This window comes from Platichthys flesus, chromosome 17, assembly GCF_949316205.1.
Source record: "Platichthys flesus chromosome 17, fPlaFle2.1, whole genome shotgun sequence".
Classification (NCBI taxonomy): Eukaryota; Metazoa; Chordata; class Actinopteri; order Pleuronectiformes; family Pleuronectidae; genus Platichthys; species Platichthys flesus.
In genome coordinates, this window is record NC_084961.1 from 10,771,873 (window position 1) to 10,793,594 (window position 21,722).

Genomic DNA, 21,722 nt, shown 5'->3' on the forward strand with positions numbered 1-21,722 from the left:
GGGGTAAACAGCAATGCAGCCAAATCCAATAAAATTAAAGAAACTGGTGGCCGATTGTTCAAATGAAAAAAAAATTGAAAAGGCTTCCATTTTAATTGCAGTCATATTTTTTCTTAATATCCTCGGATATCCTCCTCTGGAGTGGAGTACGCACATGGCTCACAGAGGACATCTTACCTTATTGACAGGTGAGACAGACTCTTGCTTGGCAGAGTGTGTGAACTGACAGGACCTGACCTCACCATGCTCTGGCTCCAAAGGGACGAGTTGGCCTTATTTGTATCAGGGCTATTTAGGCCTCATTTCTGGAGGGTGGAAGGAAGTGGTGTCGCGACGTCCATCTTTATATACAGTCTATGATCCCAAGTATTCCAAACTTAGAGTACAGGACACCGTGTGTACCTCCCAAACTTTGATATAGACATGTTCACTGTTTAACGGTATTTTCAACTGTTTGGTAATTCACATTTTTTTATATTTTGAACTATCTACACTGACATAATCAAACACACCAACAATGAACCAGTTGGATGAGGACAGACAAAACAAAAAGGTCATATAAAACAACTTTATTGAGTTGAGTTCAATATGCAGATTTCTCAACTCTGACATCAGGGCACAAATATTTCAATATTTATAAACGTGTGACCGCTGAGCATTTACAGACCTCACTTTTAAGCAGTTGATGCTGAACGTTTATGCCAGTGTTACATTTTTATGTGTGTGTTTGTGTGTCCTGATTTGAAGGAGGACGGATGGTTGTGTGTGTTTCTTGTTTCCTTGTTCTTTCAGCTGTGCGTGGAAGCTGGAGGCCCGGGCTGAGCTGGTGTGATCCCATCAGGCTGTGAGGACGGGTCTGAGGAAGACGTTAAGAGCCAGTCATCACACAGAATCAGACCAAAGTAGCGCCGGCATCAGAAACACATGACATCAGTGAAGAATACTCACACATGCCATTGGGAGCTCCAGGGTGTCGGGGGGCCATTGGCTGGGCATTGCCTCCACTGGGCATCATCCTGTTAGGCACGGCCTGGCCTGAGGACGATAGGAATAAAATGTTTAGCATAATAAAGTTTGGACTTAGACTATGTGAGTGAAAATGTTTGAAAAAGGTTTGCTGTGTCCTGAAAGAGTTGACCTCAGTTGTGGGTGTGTCAATTCGAAAAAAGTGGGATTTGTATTGTGTGTGTGTGTGTGTGTATATTTGTGTTTGTCCTGACCTGAATTCTGCATTGTGAATCCCGGCTGCCCCTGCTGCTCCCTCTGCTGGCTGACCTTCATCTCCGCCTGTTTGAGCTGCTCAGTGTGGAAAGTCTGTCTCTCAGAGAGAAGCTGCTGCCGCTGCTGCTCCAGCTGCATTACACACATACACAAACACAAGAATGAGTGGTATCATGGAGATGTGTTTCTTAAAATAAACCCAAGAGAAGAGCGAGAAAATCTTAAAAGGGGGTTTAAATAAAGTTTCATTCTCTACGTTTTGCTACCATAGAGGACGTCATATTCACTCACCGCCTCTTTCTCTCGGTCCATGATGGTCTCCAGCTCCTCAAAGTGTCTCAGCTTGATCTCCAGCTTCTTCATCTGAGTCTCCACCAGAAGTGCCACCAGGGACTTGATCTTCCGCTCTTCCACTGCTGCCAAGTGCTGTGAATACGGGAAGAAAAAGATGAAGTTACAACTAAACTAGTAATGTGTGAGGGGCTGATTGATGTTTTCTGGTGATGTAATATGCCCTCAAATAGCCATATTCCGTAGACATCATCATACTGAAAATGCCTTGAGGCAGATGAATATCTGACATTTGTCCCTGTCACAAAACAGAAAATTTCTGTTTTGTTTAATTAGATCATGAGATTAATCTCAGTCTCTAATCCAGCATTTAAACTTAATATTCTGCATGTATTCTAAACCAATGACATGTGCAAAGTCAGGTCTTGAAGAGATCCCTAAGATGGTGTCGGTTTGGGTTGCTAGGAGACATTTGACTCAGCCGGAAAAAAGAGGCTCCAAATAAAATGACAGCCATTGCTTCCTTTCTAGGCTCCTGTGATTGGTCAATGGTGAAGCAGGAGTGCAGGCTTTACCTTTGCCTTTGTGGCAGCCGAGGCCAGAGCAGCCGCTGCTGCCGTGGCAACGTTGCCCTCCACAAGGTCCAGCTCCATCACTCTCCTCCCCTCGTCCCCGTCTACCTCTCGCCGCCCTACACTCTCGTAGTCATCTCCCCTTCCTGGATCATGGAGAGAACTTCATTAATATCACCAGTATTACACACATGCAGTATATGCACAGAAGAAACAGTGTACATGTTTCATACCATCTGTGTCCTCTGCAAGTATATTTTCTGCATTTTCCCTTTTGACTGCATTTCCCTCCACTAATGCCACAGTGAGCTCCACATTCCCATCCGTCCTTCCAGCAACCTGAAACATGGCACACACAAAAATCCATAAGCTGTGAAAATCACCAGCAGGTTCAATAAAAATCTTTCCAAGCTCTTAATATTGTATTACCTGGTGGCAAGTGGAGTTTGACTCCATTTTCTCTGCATCCATTAATTCTAACATACAGAAGAAGACAATCAAAAATGCATTATAGACGGAATAAAAAAAGGTCAATTGAGTGCGAGTGACTGTGTGTCATTGTATTTAAGTGTTACCTGTTTTTTCAGACTGATTGGATATTTCAAAGATCTTATCCGCTGAGTCCTCCTGCACTCTGGAAAACTCCTCTGCAGACAAAATGTTGAATCACTCCACACATACAGTAAAATATCTCAGAACTATACCATTAACCTAGACTCCACACTTATTAACACTCCTGCCCATGTTTCTCACCCAGTGCCGCCTTAGCTGCAGACGAGGCCACCCGCGGGTCCACCACAGATGCCAGGAAGGCCACAGTGCTCATGACGGGGTTCTCCGATTGGCTGAAAGGCACGGGTTGGAACGCCAGTGGACCTAGAGAGACTGAGGAGTCTTCTAGATAAGGGTCTTCTATCGGCAGACGGAGAAAGTGGAGTATACACTCGTCCTGCGTTCTGGATCCCACATGCTCTGATACTTTGTTCCAGTCATCTCTGTAAACCTCTAAGGCCTGAGAGAGACACCGGAGACGGGTGATCAAAAATCTACTTTTTCACATATGGGAAGCACTAAGTAATGTTTTGGAGCCATGATAGAAAGCAAAATGCACAAGTAATTGTCTTACCTCTAATAGCAAGAGTGTCTCTTGCTCTGTCCATTCCCTTCCTGCATTCGTTCCTTTGGTCTGACAAAGATGAAACAATAATGATGAAAATAGTGACTAGTAATATGAATATATGAATGGAAATAAAAAGCATTTTTGTATTGTTATGGTGTGAGACCTTAGGGTGTTTCTTGGTGTAGATGTCGCTGCGCAGACCAAAGCTCTGACAGTCTATCGGCTTCTCTTTGCTCTTTTCTGGGAAAAACAACATATGCTGCGAGGCTGTCACCTGCAAGAGTGAGAGTGAGCGGCAGAGTTCATCGGGAAACATTTTGTATCTTCTTCATCCATCTAATGCTCTTGTCATGTGATATACATCTACAATACCTGCAGTGGCTTGTGTTGTAGGGGGGCCAGCCCGGACGGTGTGTCAGCCAGTACGTTGAAATGAGGCGTGGGAGGGGGTCCCATGGGGAGTGGTCTGCTCTCTGCATCCACTTGGTAGTTAATCAAACCCCACTGCTCCAAAAACGCATGAACCCTGAAAACACGGAACCAAATGAGCTTTCTCTCCATTTATTGTACTAAAGTGCGGCTGAGAAGCTGCCTCCCCTTTGACTTTAACCCCATTAACTACAAGTCTTTCTTTCCCAACATTAATAGATATAATTTGCTAACAGTTCTACACAACTACATGCCCACACACCTAATTTCGCAGATGCAGCAAACACCCACACACTATTTTATACCTTATGACAGCACAGACGTCTCCAGTGAGGTTGCGTCTACAGGACGTTGAACTGAGATATTCCTGGGGGTTGATCCGGTACGTGTCGATCATGAAGTTGCGGTACGCCAAATAACTGCATCATACAGGGAGGATCAAGCTGTTGGTGAGGCATTCTACATTGTGTGTGTGTGGTGATATCCGAAAGTCAGTGGTACTCACATTTCTGGAGATTTGGACTTGTTCTTTCCGTTAAAGAATTCAGGGAGAGCCCGTTTCTCTATTAAGTGAATTCTGGAAAGAGTTGTTTTGAGTTAGATTGTTTTTCGAATGTTAGGCAAGTATTGGTGAAAGATGTCAGTACACATCAATGTGTCTGTATACGTTTGTTTACCTGTTGTTATTGAACCAAGATGTGTAGCTTGGTACTATTATGTGATGGGTTTGTTCTGTGATATTTTCTTCTCCCTCTGATAACCGTGGCACCTCTCCTCGTACCTCTTCTTCCTCCTGTGTACACACACATAAAATGTAAGCACTTTTATAACTCTGACAAACAAATACACAACCTGCACTTATAAAGATTCTGATAAAAAAAAACTATTGATATTTACCCTTCCTGGAAAATCATCCTCTTGTTCATCTGAAAGAGAAACAGTGAGGGAATGATGAAAATAATCAAGGTGCATACACAGAGTAAGAGCATTGTCAATACTAAAAATATATATATATATATATATATATACACTATATCCTTTGGGAACATTTAACATAAGACATAAAATATTACCCAGATCCGCCATGGTGCCACCTTTTACAGGAGTGTTCTCACTGTCTTTCTTCAGGTTGACTAAACAAACAGGGAAAGACATTTTTAAAAACCTTAGGAGAAAATGTGTTATTCATCAGAACACCTTTATAAGAAACCTCACAAAAAACCTAAGAGCATTATGGTCTTTGGGAGATTTACCAGTCTTGGGTATTATGACCTCCTCCATGTTAGGAACAGGTGTAGGGTCCTCCATGTCTTTGGTCAGGTCCTCTTCTGGCTCTTCCTCCTGTGGTCCACGCCTCCTCCTGTACGAGCAACACAATCTGTTCTAAAACTGAGCAATGATATGCCAAACCAAAAGTACACACTCCTGTTTCAGTTGGTTCTTACCCCTTCTTTCCTTTCTTCCTGCCTTCAGAGGAGGGAGGGGAGGTGGATCGCCTTCTCTTTTTGGATGGGGTGGACTTTGATTCCTGAAAGCAAAACAAAAGTGTCAGGAACATCAAAGATCAAAACCCTTCACATTCAGAAAGAGAATTGTCTCAAGGATCACACTTGCTTTCTGTTGTTAAATTCACTGTCAAATATTTAACTTCATAAATCATATTACAGAATAGTGTCCATCCACAAGCTCACAAGACCTCTCAATAGACAAACCTGCTCATCATGGAGGTGAATACGCCGGCGATGTATTATTGGTACATTCCTTTCATCCACACAATAGTCTTCTTCATTCATCCACTCGTTGAAAACATCTGTGTCCACAACCCAACCAGCATGAACCTGGAACACAAAACCCACCAAAAACAAATATTTAATAAAGAATTCAGATGTAGCGAGTAGTGTGTACTGGTGTATCTCATGTATCTCTGATGTAATGAGTGATTACATCAGCCTCTAACTGTAGGTAAAACAAACTGCACAGGAGCAAACAGACTCCAAACAGGCTACCTCAGAAGCTGTGCCAACACACTAAATTAGAAAATTGTTGTTAGTGTGGTGTAGTCGTGGGAGTTTTAAGCATATTTATGCTCACCCTCCATGGTCTTTCTGGATGTGGTGCATCTTCAACCACTCCCTGAACATCACTTGCGGACAGCCAGCTGTCATAACTTCAAGGAAAGAGACAAGTGACATAATGGGTAGCTGTTCTGATAGAGTGCAAGCAACTTCAATATGCAATGTGCTTGTTTATTACCTGTCAGGGTGCATGCCCCAATGTACCAAGATATGCTTGCCTTTCTGCATGACAGGACGCATCCATTCATCTGACAACATACACAATGTATAAAGTTAAATCAGTACGAGGTATTTACAGAATGACAAACACAAACACAAACTTTAACTGACCTTCCTCTGTGGAGGCAGGTAAGGGGTAGATGTTGTGACTGGAGAGCGTTCGGTCCTCAGTGAGAGTACCCTGCACAGGGACAAAATGTGAGCCAGTAGCACTGAGAAGAAATTACATTACCAGAGCCACACGAGCCATAGATTACAGTAACTATAGCAGAAATATACCGCCCCTTATGTCTTTCAACTTATCTGTCTGCAGCACTTTACCTGGCGCTTTGTGATGATATTGGTCAGTCTGCTTGCCAACTCCTGATCAACTGTGGGGTCCAGATATACCACAGGCAGTGACATACAGTTGTGCTGTAGACACAAAAAGCAGAGGTGTGAGTTCAGCGGTGGGTTTTTAGTGGGCTGGTGTAAAAGTGTGTATTTGTGTGTGTCTTCTCCATTCACCTGGATGAGTGCCCCTTTAATTGAACTAAACATCTCCACATTCCTCTCTGTTCTTGATGGATTCTGTAAATCAAACCTTCGCCTGTGGGAGTAGTGAGACAAATGAGATATTAAGGCCATAATAAGCAAGAATACCACTGTGAAATGGTTACAGGACAGGATGCTTGATACTCACCAGCCTTGCTCTGCCTTGAATTTGTAGGCAGTTCCCAGGATGTGGCAGAGTCCTCCCCCCGGTCGCAAGTCCAGGAAGCAGTGTGCCTGTAGAGAACGATTGCCGTTTATTTGGATTTGTATGTTTTTAACCCCGATGTGCCCGATTTTTACGGTCGTTTATTGACCAAGTTCAGACGTGGTATTCATATCCATCCTGTCAGATGAGTTTGTGTACTTCTGTGTCGGCATGAGCAGGCGAGAGAGTGAAGGTGAAAGCGAGAGCATGCAGATCTACTAGGAAGAAATGACTGCTTTGAGTAGGTTGTCTTTCAAATACGGCCCAAGACACTTTTGCGCTCACAAATTTAATGTGTTCACATTTGACCCAGCCCACCAACTAATACGGTGATCATATCTCAGGACCAATTGGGTGCGTTCGCACACTGATAACTCGTAACCAATGTTAAAACCAGGTCTGAGCGGGGTCATTGCATCTTTTCCCCTTTGTAGCAAAGACTACAATGGATATTACTTTTCAGATCTATTGTGTTTTCACCCTCTGCAGGTTTGATATCACAGTAGGGGTGGTGTGGCCTAGGTGGTAGAGTGGTGGTTCTTCAATAAGAAGGTTGCCGGTTCAAATCCCACTCTTCACCATCTGCATGCCGAATTGTCCTTGGCAAGATACTGAACCCCTAAATGGCCCCTCATAAATGTTGAGTGTAATAATTGTAAGTTGCTTTGGACAAAAGCATAAGCCAAATGACAGGTAATGTAATGTAGTATAACAAACAACAACACCCTGCTGCTGTCGGATAAATCTATCTGTATTTTGGTCATACAACATTAAAGTGGTGAAGAACACTGGAGTCTGCAAAGGACCATATTGCGTGATTTCTGACATTTGAGTAGACTGTGTGACTCCAGTGAAAATGAGAGGCAGACTCACATGGAGCTTGGTGAGAGGAGGATTGGTAGCTTGTCGTCCAAAGGCATCCTCCTGGAACTGGAGCAGCTGTAAAGTAACTGCTGCCAGGGCCTGGCATGATGGAGCATCCACCAACACATACTGACACACACAAAGAATAAGAGTTTTAAATTTGAGTTCTCATCATCATGCACAAATTTCAATAAATACAATCGATGCAACGTGAACGTTGCCTTCCTGCGTTTAACGAAAGTCTCCCCAACTGGGCAGTTGGGTTTGGGCCAATTAATCTCCAGGATTTGGCAGAATTTACACCTCATCTTTTGCATTATTATTAGTAGAAACAAATCTTTGATAGCCAGTGTAGCTGTAACGTTATCCAGCGTGAGGCTGTCTGTTTACAATGTGAGCCACTGGGCTTGCTAGCAGGGGGCGGCTAGCTTATTAGCTCGCCTCCTCCCCAGCTAGCTAGCTAGCTACCTTTTTGTAGTGCTTCCCGACCCACAGCCGCACCACCTCCAGCTGGGCTAAAGTGTCCGGGCTCTCCCAGAACCGGGCGGACGGGCTGCTGTCTTTCTTCCGATGCGCAGTGCCACTGGAGCTGGTCTGGCTTGTCCCCGGAGCGCCGAGGTTAGTTCCTCCGGACATTGTGGCCATAATAAACCGAGATTAATTTCAAACGGGAGAACAACACAGGCTAGCGCGCTCGCTAGCTTCTCTGGCTCTCGCTTTCTCTCGCGAGACTCAGCGCAGTTGTCGCAGTTCTGCTGTTTACTTCCCTCTTCCCTCTCTCCTCGTTTTCAGGTGTTGTTTGAATTTGATTGTGTGCTTTGGAATTTTGGTACCACATGAGTTTAACATATGTAATGTGCAATAATTTTGTGTTTGTGTACAACAGAATATATTTAATTAGTCGCCAGCGAGGAGTTGTTACGTCCTTATACCGTTACAAGGAAGTAACTGCGCTGGACCTGTAAACAAGCGACAAAGTGGGATGTTGTGATCGTTCATAAATGTCTTATTTATTAATCTTACTGTCCGTTTCTCTGTGCATATCATTATCCTTGAAGCATTTTCAGCTGATGCATTGAGTTTGTTATAATTAGTATCTGCAATCACCCACGGATCCGCACACCTTCAGACTAACCAGGCACCAGAAGCCCCAGCACCCCTGTGTGTAATATTAACATCTCACCATCACATGTTTCCCCCAGGCCCTGAGGATCCAATGGGAGTCCAGGGTCTGACCACCTTTGTGGAGGGGAACACTCACCTCCTCAAAGACGTGAAGTTTAAGGACAGCAACCTGGTTATTGATGGCTCCAGTCTGTACTACCACCTCTACTTCAACTCCTCCTTGGACCAGCAACACGGTGGAGACTATGATGGCTTTGCTCGCCGAGTTATCAACCTTCTCTCGGCGTTGGCAGCCTGCAACATCCGGCCCTATGTGGTACTTGATGGAGGTGAGAATGCTGCACATTGAAATCCGTAGTCCTTCAATTTCAACATGTATTGTTTTTCTTTCCATCCTGGCAGAGGGATCCCTCACTTGTGACTTTCCCTGAGGTTTCTGTGTTTTTTCCCACGGGACAATTTTCTTTTATTTCTGTAGTTTTTCCTCATCCTTTTCAAGGGTTAAGGAGAGATGATGTTGCACCTTGTACATATTTCTAAGCCCTATGAGGCAAAATGTGATTTGATTTGATTTGCATTCTTAAAATCCGTAACGTCTGTTTTTTTTAATGATTTTAAGGTATGGATCCCAGTGACAAGAAGTTTTCCACTCTAAGACAACGCCTACAGTCCAAGATAAAGGAGGCAGATAATCTCTCTCATGGCCGCAATGGCTCCATTCTCCCAATCCTCACAAAAAACGTCTTCATACAGGTCCTCCTCCAGAGAAGAATCCCACTTGTCCAGTGTCCAGCTGAGGCTGACAGGGAGATTGCATGTTTGGCTCATCACTGGAAATGTCCAGTTCTGGCCAACGACAGTGACTTTTACATCTTTGACCTGCCAGGTGTGAGTCCTATTGGGATTTTAATTACTATATCCATATTGCCCATTGGGCTTTATTCTGACTTTTTTTCATTTGTGATAAGTTGTTTTTGTCTTCTCTGTGTCATCTTAGGTGGTTACCTACCGCTGAGTTCTTTCCAGTGGACCAACCCTAACGGTAAAGCCCCTGACCGCTACATCTCAGCTCGGTGCTATACCACTAACGGCCTTTGTCACTTGTTTGGAAGCATGAACCGGGAGTTGCTACCCTTGTGTGCTGTCTTGAATGGAAATGACTATGGCACTCCAAAAGAGGTTGAAACACTCCTTGCTGTGTTAAATGTGAATGCATTGGTGAGGGGTGGTGGCAGGGGTAAAGGTAGCGCAACACAATCCCGCATCGGGGGCCTCCTTCTCTGGCTGTCTTCTTTTTCAACCCCGGCGGCGGCCCTGGAGGAGGTGAGCGGGTTAATGGGTGAAGGAAGCGGTAGGGGCAACAGAGGACAGGGGGGCGGGTTGAGTTCAAAGCTGCGGGCTGGTATGCAGGAGTACCACATCACCCCTCAAAGCTCTTTAGCTCACTGGTTCTCTGGAGAAAAGGTACCTCTAGGAGGGCATATCTCTCAGCTCGCAAAGCTGCCAGAATGGCTTACCCACGCTGCACTGAAGGGGCAGTTGACTGCCATGGCGGTGGATGCTCTGGTGATGAACAGGGTTCTGCTGATACCCCAGGTTGAGAACAGCAAACTGTCCAGCAGCCACTGTAGTGCCGTAGCTATACGTCAGGGTATATATGGCATTCTACAGCAAAGAGGCCCGGTTAACGTGTCTCAGGGTAAAGGTGGCAGCATGCAGCAATCAAAGGGACCAGGAGGTGCTGTTACAGCACAGGATAAGAGGGTACAAGAGAACACGAGCCAGGGTATGAGAGGTGGCCGAAGGGGAAGAGGAAGAGGAGGTGGTAACGGAAGTAGAGATATGGCTCAGGGTGTAAATGTGGGAATTAACATTGAACAAGCAGCTGGTGGGGCTACAATACATGCTCAGGGCTCCACCGCCCCAATTCGTGTGGACGAATTTGACCGTACGGATCTGAACTTGAAGAAAAACACAGTGGAAGCTCATCCACCCGGAACTCCAATATGTCTGGATACACTTGACCAGGTACAACCTTCTCTCTTATTAACCCTATATGTTTTATACGTTTGAGTGTATACAGTCTTATACCGATTTTCACAGTGTTGTCCATTGGTTTTACACAGGCTCCTGTCGGGCTTCGTCTTTGTGTCCTGCTTGAAGTCTTAGGGGTGAAAGAGTCTGCGCTGGCTGCCGTCCCCCTCCACCTGAGGCTCGCTGTAGCAGTGACAGGCTTCTGGCTGCGAGAGGCCACACCCAAGCCCCCACAGCCTGTGCTTCAGGCTTTGATGCTGTGCATTGTTCACGGAGAAGTGTCCCGCAACAACCAGCCTGGTGCTGCCCGTCACCTAAATGCTGGTTAGTTGTGTGACATTCTTCATTTCATCCTGCCAGGTTACAGAAACGTACCCACAAAAAGGCAAACAGTGAAACTTCTCTAATGATCGAATACCTGTTGATTCTGTTTATCGTCCTAGTTCAACAGCAAAACTGGGCTGCAGAGCGCGATGTGTGCGCAGGGCTGGAACGACAACGTGTAAGAACAGGGGCGAGACGGGGCTTGGACATTGGAGCGACTCACATTTTCAGCCAGTGGCAGGCCTGCCTCTGGAGTGCCATGTGTCTCAACCAGCTTCTGCTGCTGCCGCTGCCTGAACCCATCCTGTCATGGTAAGACACAGTGACACGAAAGACAGACATTTTTTCTCCCACCTTTGATAAGTTTATTCTTTACCATTTTATCTGTCTTGTTTCATCTCGGTGCACCCCCTTCCCCTTACTGTGTGTCTCAGGTTGTTCAGCGGTACCTTGCTGCACGGCCTCCTCCGGTATATAAAAGGGGGAAGAGCAGCTGAGTCTCTACTCGCTGGGGGAACCTTTTCTGGACAACTTTACTTCTCCCTCCTGGATGCCGTGAGGAAATGCAGCTCCAAAGCCCATCCTTCCTCTTCAGAAGCAGGGAGGGGGAAGAGAGGCGGAGGCCGAGGGAGGAGAGGAAAACGGGGAGGCGGGAGGGGAGCGCGGGGAGGCGGGCAAGGGTCAGAGGAGATGATCAACAGGTTCGCTCTTCTGATGGAAGACGACGACTCTGATTATGATGGATGAGGCGGCAGATTGGGAGGTGTTAACAAGGCAGGACATTCCAGTGGTTTATAAAAAAAAAAAACATGCTCAGGGAGTTCTTGGAGTGGTCATTTTCCACTGAAGGTCAACACCTCTTCCTGTTCATCACTGCGCTTTAACCTCCTTAACCGTGTTGCACTATTTTAGCCTCTACTTGCTTTTAATATTCCACCTTCTGTTGCAATCTCAAATCATGTGATGCCAAGACTTACGTATCAGAATGTCTTTGTTCTTCCAAAGCACAGACATATTTTAGCGAATGCTTTTTTTATCATGAATCCATCTGTTTTCAACCTGACAGTTTTATCAACCTATGTCAACACTAATTACATGTTGAGATATCTTAATCCATTATTGGTGTATGGCAGCTAATGTCATGTTTATGAGCATCACATGAAATTGTAAGCCATTTTATCACTGATGTCTTTATACGTGAATGAATGAATGAATTTGTGGCCTTTGAGTTGTTTACCCACCTTTCTATATAAAAAAATATATATGATGTATATATAAAACCAAACTCAGACCCATGTTTTTAAAACGACCACAATTGGTACTTGTAACTACATACAGCTGGGAATACAATATTTATTAATTTCTCTGTACATTCAGTTTTAAGTTACAGTGAAATACATAGGCAATATTATTAAGTACATATATTTACACAACACAAACAAGATTCAACTATTTATAAATGCGGTATAACTTCACAGCTAAAAAAATAAGAAGAAACCCTCAAATTGTCAATTCTCTGACAGGATTCCTCAGACTTTCTTTTTGGTTTGGGATTTTTTCTAAATAACTAAAAGTCTACAAATACCAACTGACAAATCAAACTTAGTAAAAGTTTCATTGTAACCTAAAATATATATTTGTAGATAATGTCCCACTGGAACTTTAGCCCCTGAGATTCAGGTACAGATAAAAGGTTAAAGAAAAGATTTGGCCACTGGACATAGTTAAAGAACTTCATAACCTACTATACACAAGTGAATATTCACATTCACAAAAAACAGGTCTTGCCTCATGTGAATCAGTTCCAGAATTATTTTGGAGGCCTAATGCTGTGGCTACTGCGACTGCCTCAACTTAGTGTACACCACAACTTCCTCTCAGTTTCTATGAGGATGATGAGGTGGAGGTCGCCGGAGTGGCTGTGGTTGCAGGGTGTGACTGAGAGTCTATTAAGTCCATGTCTTCGTCTTCGTTTACGCCACACGTGTCGACCACGCAGATTAGGCAGCTGGTTACGGGAAACGCTCGCACCTTGCTGCAAGTCACCCACCTGAACACGCAAGAAAACCCATTCAGAGATGGCATGAAACAGGAATGCAGATCCAAACTGTGAGCAATGGTGGAGTCATTAGTGTGAAACAAGCTATTATTTATATTCATAGATTAACTCGCCTGTCAGTTTCTGTGTGGTACTCCAGGACATTTCCCAGCCGCCCCACGCCTTGAAACCCTGCCAGCACATAGATGACATTGCCGACTGCCGCACACTTCACTGTCACACCTCGCCACGGCATCGGCGAGGCAACACACCACTCATTGCTGGAAATGTCGTAGTACTCCAATGAGTCAAGGCCACCTACAATCAACATTTAAAAAAACACCATTACTTTGGTAGTCAAACCTGCCACAGCTACTGGGGTCATTTGTCACAACTGTAGTGTTTATTATCAGCTGTGTTACCTAGTGGCCCCTGCCCTCCGACAGCATAGATCCTGTTGTTGACCACCACCAGGCCATGATTCTTCCTGGCCTCTTTCATCCCACACAGCTCCCTCCATCTGAGGACAGGAAGAGAGGGAGACAGAGACAGAGCAAGGAAGGGTTTCATTCATTAGTACAATTAGAGTGTAACCAAAGGACAATGAAGTAAAAAAGAGCAATCTGTATATACACACTTAATTAGGTTAAGATTAAGATGCATTTATTAGTCCCAAACACATGCACAGACATGCAAAGGCACACTCATGCAGGTAGGGAAATTTTATCTCTGCTTTTGACCCATCTGGTGCAGGACACACAGAGCAGTGAGCGACCATGTACGGGACTCGGGGAGCAGATGTTGGGGGAGTAAGGTGCCTTGCTCAGGGGCACTAGACAGGGTAGGGAGCCTCTTGTATTTTTGGACAGATCAATCCAGGTTCGACTTTTGTTGTCTCTCCGTGGAGTCGAACCAGAGACCTTCTCTGCCCATAGTCCAAGTTTCTGCCACTAGACCACCGCCTCTCCCATAATAGGTATATACACTAATTAATGATTTGGGCAGCTGTGGCTCAGGAAGTAGGGTGAGATATCCACCAACCCAAAGGTTAGTGGTTTGATCACTGGCACCTTCAAACTGTTACTGGTCAAGATACTGATCCCCAAATTGCACTGACAGCTAAACCAGGGGAATGTGGATTGTAGATAAGAAAAGAAAAGCCACACATAAATACAGATTTAAATACAGTAACACACAATACGTTCGTTGCAGATCCATAGTGCAACAGTGTTTTCCCTCATGTTCCTTTTTCATTATATAAATACACACGCCATATGAGCCGATGGGCAAATAGATGTCTCAGGGTGCGTGTGAGCAAACACAGACTGTGCATCATTCCTTAGGTTATATAGAGCTGTGTGACTTAGACTCACTGTTGTGTGTTGGGGTCAAAGACCTCACAGTTGCTGAGGATCCTGCCAGACACGTTGTTCCCCACTGTTCCTCCACAGACGTAGATGAGCCCGTAAGCCTCCACTGAGCCGTGGCTGCAGCGGGCCATGAGCATGCTGGTTTTCACCTTCCACGACTCCGTCCTTGTGTCGTAACATTCGAAAAGGTTCAAAGCCGAACTACCTATCGACACACACGTACATTATATAGGCGTAAATCATACTGGAAATACAAACCACAGCATCAAACCCCAATATTGCCAATCCCTGGTCCCTCTTTCCCACCTCCCTGCGCTTACCAACTTCTGACCCTCCTGACGTGTAGATCTTGCCCTGGGAAGCGCAGGCAGCCAGACTGTCGCGTGGTGTGGGTGGACCCAGTTTGGAGTACCAGCTGTCCTTCAGAACGTTGTAGCAGTCCATGCGCTTGATGGGGAAGAGCTGTGAGCCACCCAGGATGTAGACAACATTGTCCCAGAATACAGCTGTGGCATCCCTGCGCTTCTCAAAGGGGCATCGGATGTCTGTCCAGCCGGAGTCCTGTGTCCAGGGCAAGACTGACACTTGACTAACCTCTTAATTCTTGAAACTGAATCTGGTCTTTAGCATTCACACGTATGAATACATATCCATTCAATATTTTTGGGTGATAACTGTTGGCATGTGCAGTCTGGTACCTTGGGGTTGAAGTAGCGGCAGGACTGTGGCTGGGAGCCTCCAAACAGGGCGATGCGGTAGTCGTGCTTCTTCCGTCTCAGTCGGCTGCTCTCTCCCAAGTCCTCCCGATCCTCCAGGGACAGCAGGTGGTAGCGCATTCCACCTTGGACAAAAAAGCACAGGCGGTGTGTGTCAACCAAACAGTCCTTGGCGCATCAGTTTGCTCTCATGATAACCATCAACACACAGAGATAATAAAGTTAAAATAATGCAATGGTGGCTCGTACTGTTTGTTATAAAAGAGTGTTGTTTTATAACACTCACTGATGACCATCTTGAGGCACTGGGGGTTGTCCTGGATGAGGGGCTCAGCCTGCACCGTCTTAGATAGGAAGGTTTTGGAGACCAAGGGGAAGCGAACACACCCCAGCACCTCCACCATATACTGCTGTCTGTTACACACGTCGTACTTCAGCCACCGCACTGCTGCGTCATAAATCTTTGAGGGCAAATACACAACAGAAGGTGTCAAAATATGCCGTGGATAACATTTAATATTAGTCAAAGCTTAACTCAGCTTTGGCCAGATGTAATAAACCACAACAATTTTGCAATCCAAGGCCATTCAAGTTTATTATTATATTTATATACTTATATGCAAGTATTATAGTATATTATGCACAGTTGGTTCAAGTACATTTGTACAACTTAATATTACCAAAGAAATGAAGCCTAGAGAATATCTGTACCTGGGCCTCAGCACGGACAGTGAGTTTGTCCTGGTGCAGTAGATGTGTGAGTTGTGCCACGTCCAGTTGCAGGAACTCATCCAGTTTGTAGACTTCGGTGAAGTGGATCTGGGTGAAGTCCTCGGCTGCTGCTTTCAGCACAGGACAGTCCATACAGTCTGCAAGGGATGATATACCTGCAGAAGACAAAACAATGATCAGTGTTCCACTCAAATTAGTTGCATCACAGGCAGACGTTAAACCAGAAGGGAGATATAATATAAGTATTTAATCATGTGTTTTTTCATATTTAGACTACCAAAAATCTAAATATGGAAAATGTTGGCCCTTAGGCAACTTGTTATTTTGATATTGGTGAATCAATACTTGAATGATGAGAGGGTTCAGCAAATAAAGAAAACTTGTTACCTACCTTTTAAACTGGCTGAATAGTACTTGTATTTCTGCTCTTACCCAGGCAGTTTGTTGCATCAATCTGTCCTTTGAGGAACTCCACACACATCTTCTTCACAGGCTCAATCTGATACTGGTTGGCTGCATCCAGCAACGACTGGACATTAGTGCTATTCACCGAGATCCTGGTACACACACAAAAACACACATTTGATACAGGAAGAACATCAACACTGAAAGAAGAAGTGAGGTGTCTCTCAATATAAAAAACGGCTTTGTCTTTTTTAATTTGTTATTATTATATTGATAATCATTTCTTATGCTCAAGTTTAAATCAAAGTCTTACCGAGCTGTATAGATAAACTCAATCAAAAGCTCAATGATCTCAGGCTCAGCACTCCTGAGCTCCACTTCATGGGACATTGACTCCATCATTTTGGCTGCAGGTGAGAAAAAAAGAGTGAAAGGTTCAACGTCAGAATATGATTTGATTCCAAACTAAACAGAGTCCCTTTCAAAGTGGGGCTGTCTGTGATTACATGTCTGTGTGTGTGCACACTTACTAGTGAACATGAGGCTGAAGAACTGGCTTGCAGCAGCCAGTACCACTCTGTGGGCAGGGAATTGTTTCCCCTGAACCACCAGGGTCACATCACAGAGGGTGCCCTGCAGCAGACACACACAAACACATTTTTCGCATGTCAAGAAAGGGCAAAACATTCAGGCTGGGAGATTGTAAACAAAATCAAGGAAATACCATTTTCATCAGTAGCAATGTAACAAACATTCCATGTGTATCTATATACGAATTGTGCAAACACAGTAAGGAGGAATTACATAATGGATCTACCTAAAGACTACCTATATTTATCCAGCTCAGATTTGTATATTTTCCACGTCACTCTTCTTATACTATTTGCACTATTTCGGTAACTATAAAGGTAAATAACTTTTTGCACATTCATTTCATCTGCACATCACAACATGTCCTTAAGTTTATGCACACAGTTTTGTTTTTGTTGCTCGTGCAATCATCCTCTACAGTGAAAGGTGTATATAATGAACATACTCTGCAATTTACTTGTATTCTATTGCCTTTTTTTAATAATTTATATTCTCTTGTTTACCTGCCTGATGCTGCAGGATTTTAGTTTCCCCTGTGCGGGGATCAATTCAGTTTAATCTTGTCTTAATTCGAAATATTTAGCTGTTTATCAAGAGTTTCTCATTCTCTGCAAATGAAGAAGAGTTTAAAAACACAACCCTCACCCAGGAGCAAAGTCAGTCTTGAAACTGCTACAATGATGTGACATTTATTGTGATCATGATCGATATTGTTTGATATAATTCATATCTTGATGTAGTTTGACTTAAGGACATTCTTCTCCAAAGCTGTCTGCACACACACGGTCTGACTCGTCTCTGTGCACACACCTGCTTCCTCAGGTTGTTCATGACTGCCATGATGCTGGACAGCTGCCTGTACTCCTCTTTGCTAGCCCACTTCCTCTCGCACTTCTTCTTGGACGCCTTCTCCGGTGGGGCTGTCCCCGTCATGTCAGCCCAGTTAGTGTCGTATCCTCAGTTCAAATCAAACTAGGACACTTTGGGAGCGATGTGCAGCGGCGGTCTCTTTGTTTACACTTTGCCCGCTAGCCACGAACCGCTCCTGGTGGGCTTTATTTAAGAATTTAAAAAAGGGTTTGACCACAGCCTCACCTTGACAGGCAGTGGAGAGATTCATAAAAGATCAACTTGCTGTCATGTGTTTAAATACAAATAAAAACCGGTTGGTGTCGCGTATTTCTCCAAAGCTAAGACTCAAACTCCATGGCTTAGAGGGGTCCCTTGTTTTTTCTTCTACGGTTCTGTTGTGGCAGGACTGACTCGCGTTCGCCCTCTACCGACAGACACGTATCACGTTAACTTGCAGGATTGCGGAGCAGATTTCTTCAACAACTCAGAACCGCACAGAAACATGTAATTGTATTTATGAGTAGGTTTCAGTTTTTATTTTATTTACAGTGAATTAAGATATTGCTATAGAGACAACAGCAGCGCAGTGTTTCCCTCGCTGCGACAGGTGTCTGGGCACGTCCTTCACACCTGACGTCCATGTCTGCAACTTTACCAGGAAGTTTTTGTCCTAAATCACATGACGCTGACGTCACGCGGAATGCGGACCACAAATGCATAATTGTCCGAAATAACTGACCCGAAAACAAAGTGACAGAGCCGCGGGAGCATGCCTCGTCTTCTCTGCTGCTGCTGCTGCGTCCCGAGGCAAAACTCCGGGGACGAGGAGGTAGGCTGGGATTTCACTGTGCTGAGCTGTGTGTAAATGTGGATCCGATCATAAAGGAGCTTCCAACGAGATCGGACGAGAAACTTGATCACATATGACCCTCGGGGAAATGATAGGATTAACCAATTACTGCTATAGCCTCCTTTAATGTAACAATGGTAGGGAATAAACAAACATATGCTGTACATATGCCATAGAAAGTAATTATTGAGTGATTTGCGTCTGGTCACAACCACTAAAAACACTGATTATAATACTATAAATAACTTTCATAAAGGGAGAGTAAAACATGCACAACAATGGCAGGGCACCGAGTCATTTCATGATTTCAGGCGATCACAAGTATTGTAGTGTTTTATGTCTGTAAAATAAGTAAGTAAACTAGAATGGCACTGATTAGTATTCCCCAAATGCCCAATATTTACAGATCTGCCGCATAAACATGCCAGATTTTTTGGGGGGGGTTTCTATCAAGATCCCTAAATTATTGTCAAACACAGAAATCAACAAAATGTTAACAAACACCATATCTTGCAACGTTAAAGAAGTTTAAAAAATAAAAATTCCGCCCCTGGACTTATCAGCACTGAATTTGAATGGGTTCTCTCTTGACTCAGACTGCATCCCTTCACCAAGTTTCATGGCAATCCGTCTCAAAGTTTTTTGAGTTATCCTGCTTACAAGTGGAGAAGTAAAACATTTATAAACTCCTTGGTGGAGGTGTATATATAAAGACATCTATTCTGCTGTTTCAGAGGCAGCCTCTCCTGCAGCCCAGGACATCTGATCCAAATGAAGCAGGATCAGCCAGACAGATCCAACCAGCAAGCAGTGGTACATCATCAGTTTCTCAAACCCCTGCAGTTGATAAAGACATATAAAGATGTCTGTAAAGAAAGTGGTTGCTGAGGCTCTGACAGAGTATGATAAGGGTTGGTGATGAAGTTTGTGATGTTCTTTCTGCCCTGAAGCTCAGACCGTCAGGCGGATTGCCAGTATGGTGATGAGGCGAGTGGGCGTGCCAGAGTTGGACCAGAGGTTTTCCGATGTGGCCGAGACCTTTAACGAACAGCAGCAGAATTATGAGGCCATGGTCCGACACATCAGCAGCCTGCGACAGAACTGTGACTGTGGCCACAGTGATACCCTGGCTATTGCTGAATGTGTGGGGAAGATCAGCGAGCAGCACCGTGAGTGACACACATGTACGGACAATGTGATGGCAGGTTATCATGGCTTAATTCTCTGTTTCTGCTTCTTTTATGTATCTCACTCTATCCCCAGACGCCACATACAAAGTCTCTCTTAAGATGAACGGCTATGACTTCTCCCTCAGTGTGGTCCCCGACAGCAATCGCGAAGAGGAGCCACTGCCTCCACGTCTGAAGTTAGCTCAGGATGAGCTGAGGGGCACCTCTGAGAGCGCCAGAGCCACCATCTCGCGGGGCACCACACTACAAGAGTTGTTCGCCTGGCTTCTCCGCAGCAGGGATCAAATGGCAGAGCAAGTGAAGGGAGCAGCTCCATCTTACCAGGAGCAAGGGAGACTGAGTGAGAACCTGGAGGAGAACATGAGGGAAGTGAGGAGGGCGAAGGAGTTGTCAGTGGGATACAGACAACGAGCCGGAGAAGTCCTCACAGAGGCTGCACAGATTGCAGGGGCTAATTTGTAGTTTATGCACATTTTAAATGATTTCATTGAATCCACTTATTAAATTGTATGTATTTGATACCTTTACAAAGATTATACACACGCTGTAACACTCATGGGTATAACATTCAGAGTAGTAGAAAGGTTACTGCTATAGCTCAGACTAAACAAAACTTCTTCAATCGCAATCACAGGAACAGTCTGAGAATATTTAAATTGCACAAGGTTTTCAAATATCAGTAATCAGGATTTCTACCCTGACAACTGCAGCAACCCTCCCTCCTCCTCCACTTCGTGCTCATGCAGCTGAGCGCCAAACGGCTGCAGCCACTTCTTCTCTGACCAGCAGCCAGAGAGCGTTCATTGAACACATTCACTTTTATGAGAACGATGAACTCAATGACAAATACACTTTTATGAGAACGATGAACTCAATGACAAATACTGTCATTAAGATTAAGATGCATTTATTAGTCCCAAACACATGCACAGACATGCACAGACATGCAAAGGCACACTCATGCAGGTAGGGAAATTTAACTTCTGCTTTTGACCCATCTGGTGCAGGACACAGAGCAGTGAGCGACCATGTACGGGGCTCGGGGAGCAGATGTTGGGGGAGAAAGGTCCCTTGCTCAGGGGCACTAGACAGGGTAGGGAGACTGTAGGTCTAGGATTTTTGGACAGATCAATCCAGGTCCGTCTTTTGTTGTCTCTCCGTGGAGTCGAACCAGAGTCGAACCAGAGACCTTCTCTGCCCATATTCCAAGTTTCTGCCACTAGACCACCGGCTATCCCAAGAACTTTTGGATCGTAAACAGATGCACACACAGGCAGCTAAATTTGTAAGCTATAAAAAACTATAAAAATATATAATAAAAATATCAAATGAGTCCTGTACTGATAGCATATCATGTCATATCGTCACAAATAAACATTAATGATGTCCACAATCGGGGTGATTCTTACCTCTATATTGTTCTTTCTTCTCCTCCTCTACTTTGCGGTGCTTTCTGAATTGTGCACCTGATCATTTAATCTTTTTTTGATTAATCTTTGACCCTAACCGCAGTCTATCACCGCAGCGTGTACGTCAGGGACCTGACTGTTCACACAGGGAGTCATCCAGGAGGATGTTGTAGATGCTGGCTTGCCTGTCCACGGAGCCACGGGTGGTGACATCAGCAAATGTCCCTACTATGCTGCCAAAATGAGTAGGTTTTCATACCTCTCTTTGTATGCATCATGCTGCTTTGAGGAACTGTTGTGAAGTGAAATGAAACTCCCTTCTTTTTTTTCTGTTCATGCTGAAATAAAGTGGCTTCACTTGGTCCGAAGGTATCATCTTTATAAAACACCTAATTAGCTTCACACTACAAACCCTATGGGGGGGGGGGGAAATACTTTTTGAGAGAAGATTCCAGATTCATTCACTAGACTAGCACTCAGTAGAGCTCAACAGAGCCGTATAGGTTCATCTCTGATCCATGCAGCTTCCTTCTACCAAGTTGTGTGGTAATTGGTC

The 21,722-nt window shown here is 44.5% G+C and overlaps 4 protein-coding genes across 7 annotated transcripts; 2 read left to right on the forward strand and 2 right to left on the reverse strand.

Moving 5' to 3' along the window:
• Positions 1 to 553: 553 nt before the first annotated feature.
• smarcc1b (SWI/SNF related, matrix associated, actin dependent regulator of chromatin, subfamily c, member 1b) lies at positions 554 to 8,267 on the reverse strand. The gene is made up of 28 exons (XM_062409334.1): positions 7,999 to 8,267; positions 7,540 to 7,659; positions 6,610 to 6,695; positions 6,435 to 6,516; positions 6,249 to 6,341; positions 6,039 to 6,108; positions 5,887 to 5,956; positions 5,725 to 5,800; positions 5,346 to 5,471; positions 5,079 to 5,161; positions 4,887 to 4,993; positions 4,707 to 4,766; positions 4,531 to 4,559; positions 4,311 to 4,426; positions 4,139 to 4,210; positions 3,939 to 4,052; positions 3,577 to 3,730; positions 3,368 to 3,478; positions 3,211 to 3,270; positions 2,838 to 3,096; positions 2,660 to 2,731; positions 2,514 to 2,560; positions 2,318 to 2,423; positions 2,088 to 2,230; positions 1,513 to 1,647; positions 1,221 to 1,353; positions 949 to 1,035; positions 554 to 856 (listed from the first exon to the last, which is right to left on the reverse strand). Exons 1-28 carry the CDS (start codon positions 8,173 to 8,175, stop codon positions 789 to 791), a joined length of 2,856 nt encoding a protein of 951 aa, XP_062265318.1. The 5' UTR covers positions 8,176 to 8,267; the 3' UTR covers positions 554 to 788.
• aste1b (asteroid homolog 1b) lies at positions 8,020 to 12,241 on the forward strand. 3 transcript variants are annotated; one of them, XM_062409337.1, is made up of 7 exons: positions 8,020 to 8,148; positions 8,733 to 8,984; positions 9,275 to 9,541; positions 9,653 to 10,683; positions 10,782 to 11,013; positions 11,133 to 11,325; positions 11,448 to 12,241. In XM_062409337.1, the coding sequence occupies exons 2-7, from the start codon at positions 8,747 to 8,749 to the stop codon at positions 11,758 to 11,760; spliced, it is 2,274 nt and encodes a 757-aa protein (XP_062265321.1). In that variant the 5' UTR covers positions 8,020 to 8,148; positions 8,733 to 8,746; the 3' UTR covers positions 11,761 to 12,241. The 3 variants fall into 3 exon arrangements, with proteins under 3 accessions (XP_062265321.1, XP_062265320.1, XP_062265319.1); XM_062409336.1 differs by lacking the exon at positions 8,020 to 8,148 and adding an exon at positions 8,259 to 8,322; XM_062409335.1 differs by lacking the exon at positions 8,020 to 8,148 and having other exon boundaries at positions 8,336 to 8,984.
• A 111-nt stretch (positions 12,242 to 12,352) lies between these two features.
• On the reverse strand, positions 12,353 to 18,094 carry klhl7 (kelch-like family member 7). 2 transcript variants are annotated; one of them, XM_062409339.1, is made up of 12 exons: positions 17,961 to 18,094; positions 16,805 to 16,907; positions 16,588 to 16,681; positions 16,302 to 16,426; positions 15,849 to 16,024; positions 15,424 to 15,598; positions 15,120 to 15,262; positions 14,742 to 14,982; positions 14,425 to 14,626; positions 13,474 to 13,571; positions 13,186 to 13,369; positions 12,353 to 13,063 (listed from the first exon to the last, which is right to left on the reverse strand). In XM_062409339.1, exons 2-12 carry the CDS (start codon positions 16,812 to 16,814, stop codon positions 12,898 to 12,900), a joined length of 1,614 nt encoding a protein of 537 aa, XP_062265323.1. In that variant the 5' UTR covers positions 16,815 to 16,907; positions 17,961 to 18,094; the 3' UTR covers positions 12,353 to 12,897. The 2 variants fall into 2 exon arrangements, with proteins under 2 accessions (XP_062265323.1, XP_062265322.1); XM_062409338.1 differs by having other exon boundaries at positions 17,676 to 18,094.
• A 288-nt stretch (positions 18,095 to 18,382) lies between these two features.
• Positions 18,383 to 21,528, forward strand: si:ch73-345f18.3 (uncharacterized). Its single transcript, XM_062410475.1, has 4 exons — positions 18,383 to 18,546; positions 19,302 to 19,380; positions 19,518 to 19,736; positions 19,831 to 21,528. Exons 1-4 carry the CDS (start codon positions 18,487 to 18,489, stop codon positions 20,217 to 20,219), a joined length of 747 nt encoding a protein of 248 aa, XP_062266459.1. The 5' UTR covers positions 18,383 to 18,486; the 3' UTR covers positions 20,220 to 21,528.
• The last annotated feature ends 194 nt before the right edge of the window (positions 21,529 to 21,722 follow it).

Excerpts from the sequence above, each read along its gene's own strand:
- smarcc1b (XM_062409334.1), bottom strand. The coding sequence starts at position 8,175 with ATGGCCACAATGTCCGGAGGAACTAACCTCGGCGCTCCGGGGACAAGC. Across the intron at positions 4,767-4,886 it reads GGTCATAATACCCAAGACTG|TCAACCTGAAGAAAGACAGT; the intron begins GTAAATCTCCCA and ends CTGTTTGTTTAG. Across the intron at positions 4,211-4,310 it reads TCTTGGTTCAATAACAACAG|AATTCACTTAATAGAGAAAC; the intron begins GTAAACAAACGT and ends AACTCTTTCCAG.
- aste1b (XM_062409335.1), top strand. The coding sequence starts at position 8,720 with ATGTTTCCCCCAGGCCCTGAGGATCCAATGGGAGTCCAGGGTCTGACC. Across the intron at positions 9,542-9,652 it reads TTACATCTTTGACCTGCCAG|GTGGTTACCTACCGCTGAGT; the intron begins GTGTGAGTCCTA and ends GTGTCATCTTAG. Across the intron at positions 11,326-11,447 it reads CCTGAACCCATCCTGTCATG|GTTGTTCAGCGGTACCTTGC; the intron begins GTAAGACACAGT and ends TGTGTGTCTCAG.
- klhl7 (XM_062409338.1), bottom strand. The coding sequence starts at position 17,798 with ATGACGGGGACAGCCCCACCGGAGAAGGCGTCCAAGAAGAAGTGCGAG. Across the intron at positions 16,682-16,804 it reads CTTCAGCCTCATGTTCACTA|CCAAAATGATGGAGTCAATG; the intron begins GTAAGTGTGCAC and ends TCTCACCTGCAG. Across the intron at positions 14,983-15,119 it reads GCCGCTACTTCAACCCCAAG|GACTCCGGCTGGACAGACAT; the intron begins GTACCAGACTGC and ends CCCTGGACACAG.
- si:ch73-345f18.3 (XM_062410475.1), top strand. The coding sequence starts at position 18,487 with ATGCCTCGTCTTCTCTGCTGCTGCTGCTGCGTCCCGAGGCAAAACTCC. Across the intron at positions 19,381-19,517 it reads GATCCAACCAGCAAGCAGTG|CTCAGACCGTCAGGCGGATT; the intron begins GTACATCATCAG and ends TCTGCCCTGAAG. Across the intron at positions 19,737-19,830 it reads GAAGATCAGCGAGCAGCACC|ACGCCACATACAAAGTCTCT; the intron begins GTGAGTGACACA and ends CTCTATCCCCAG.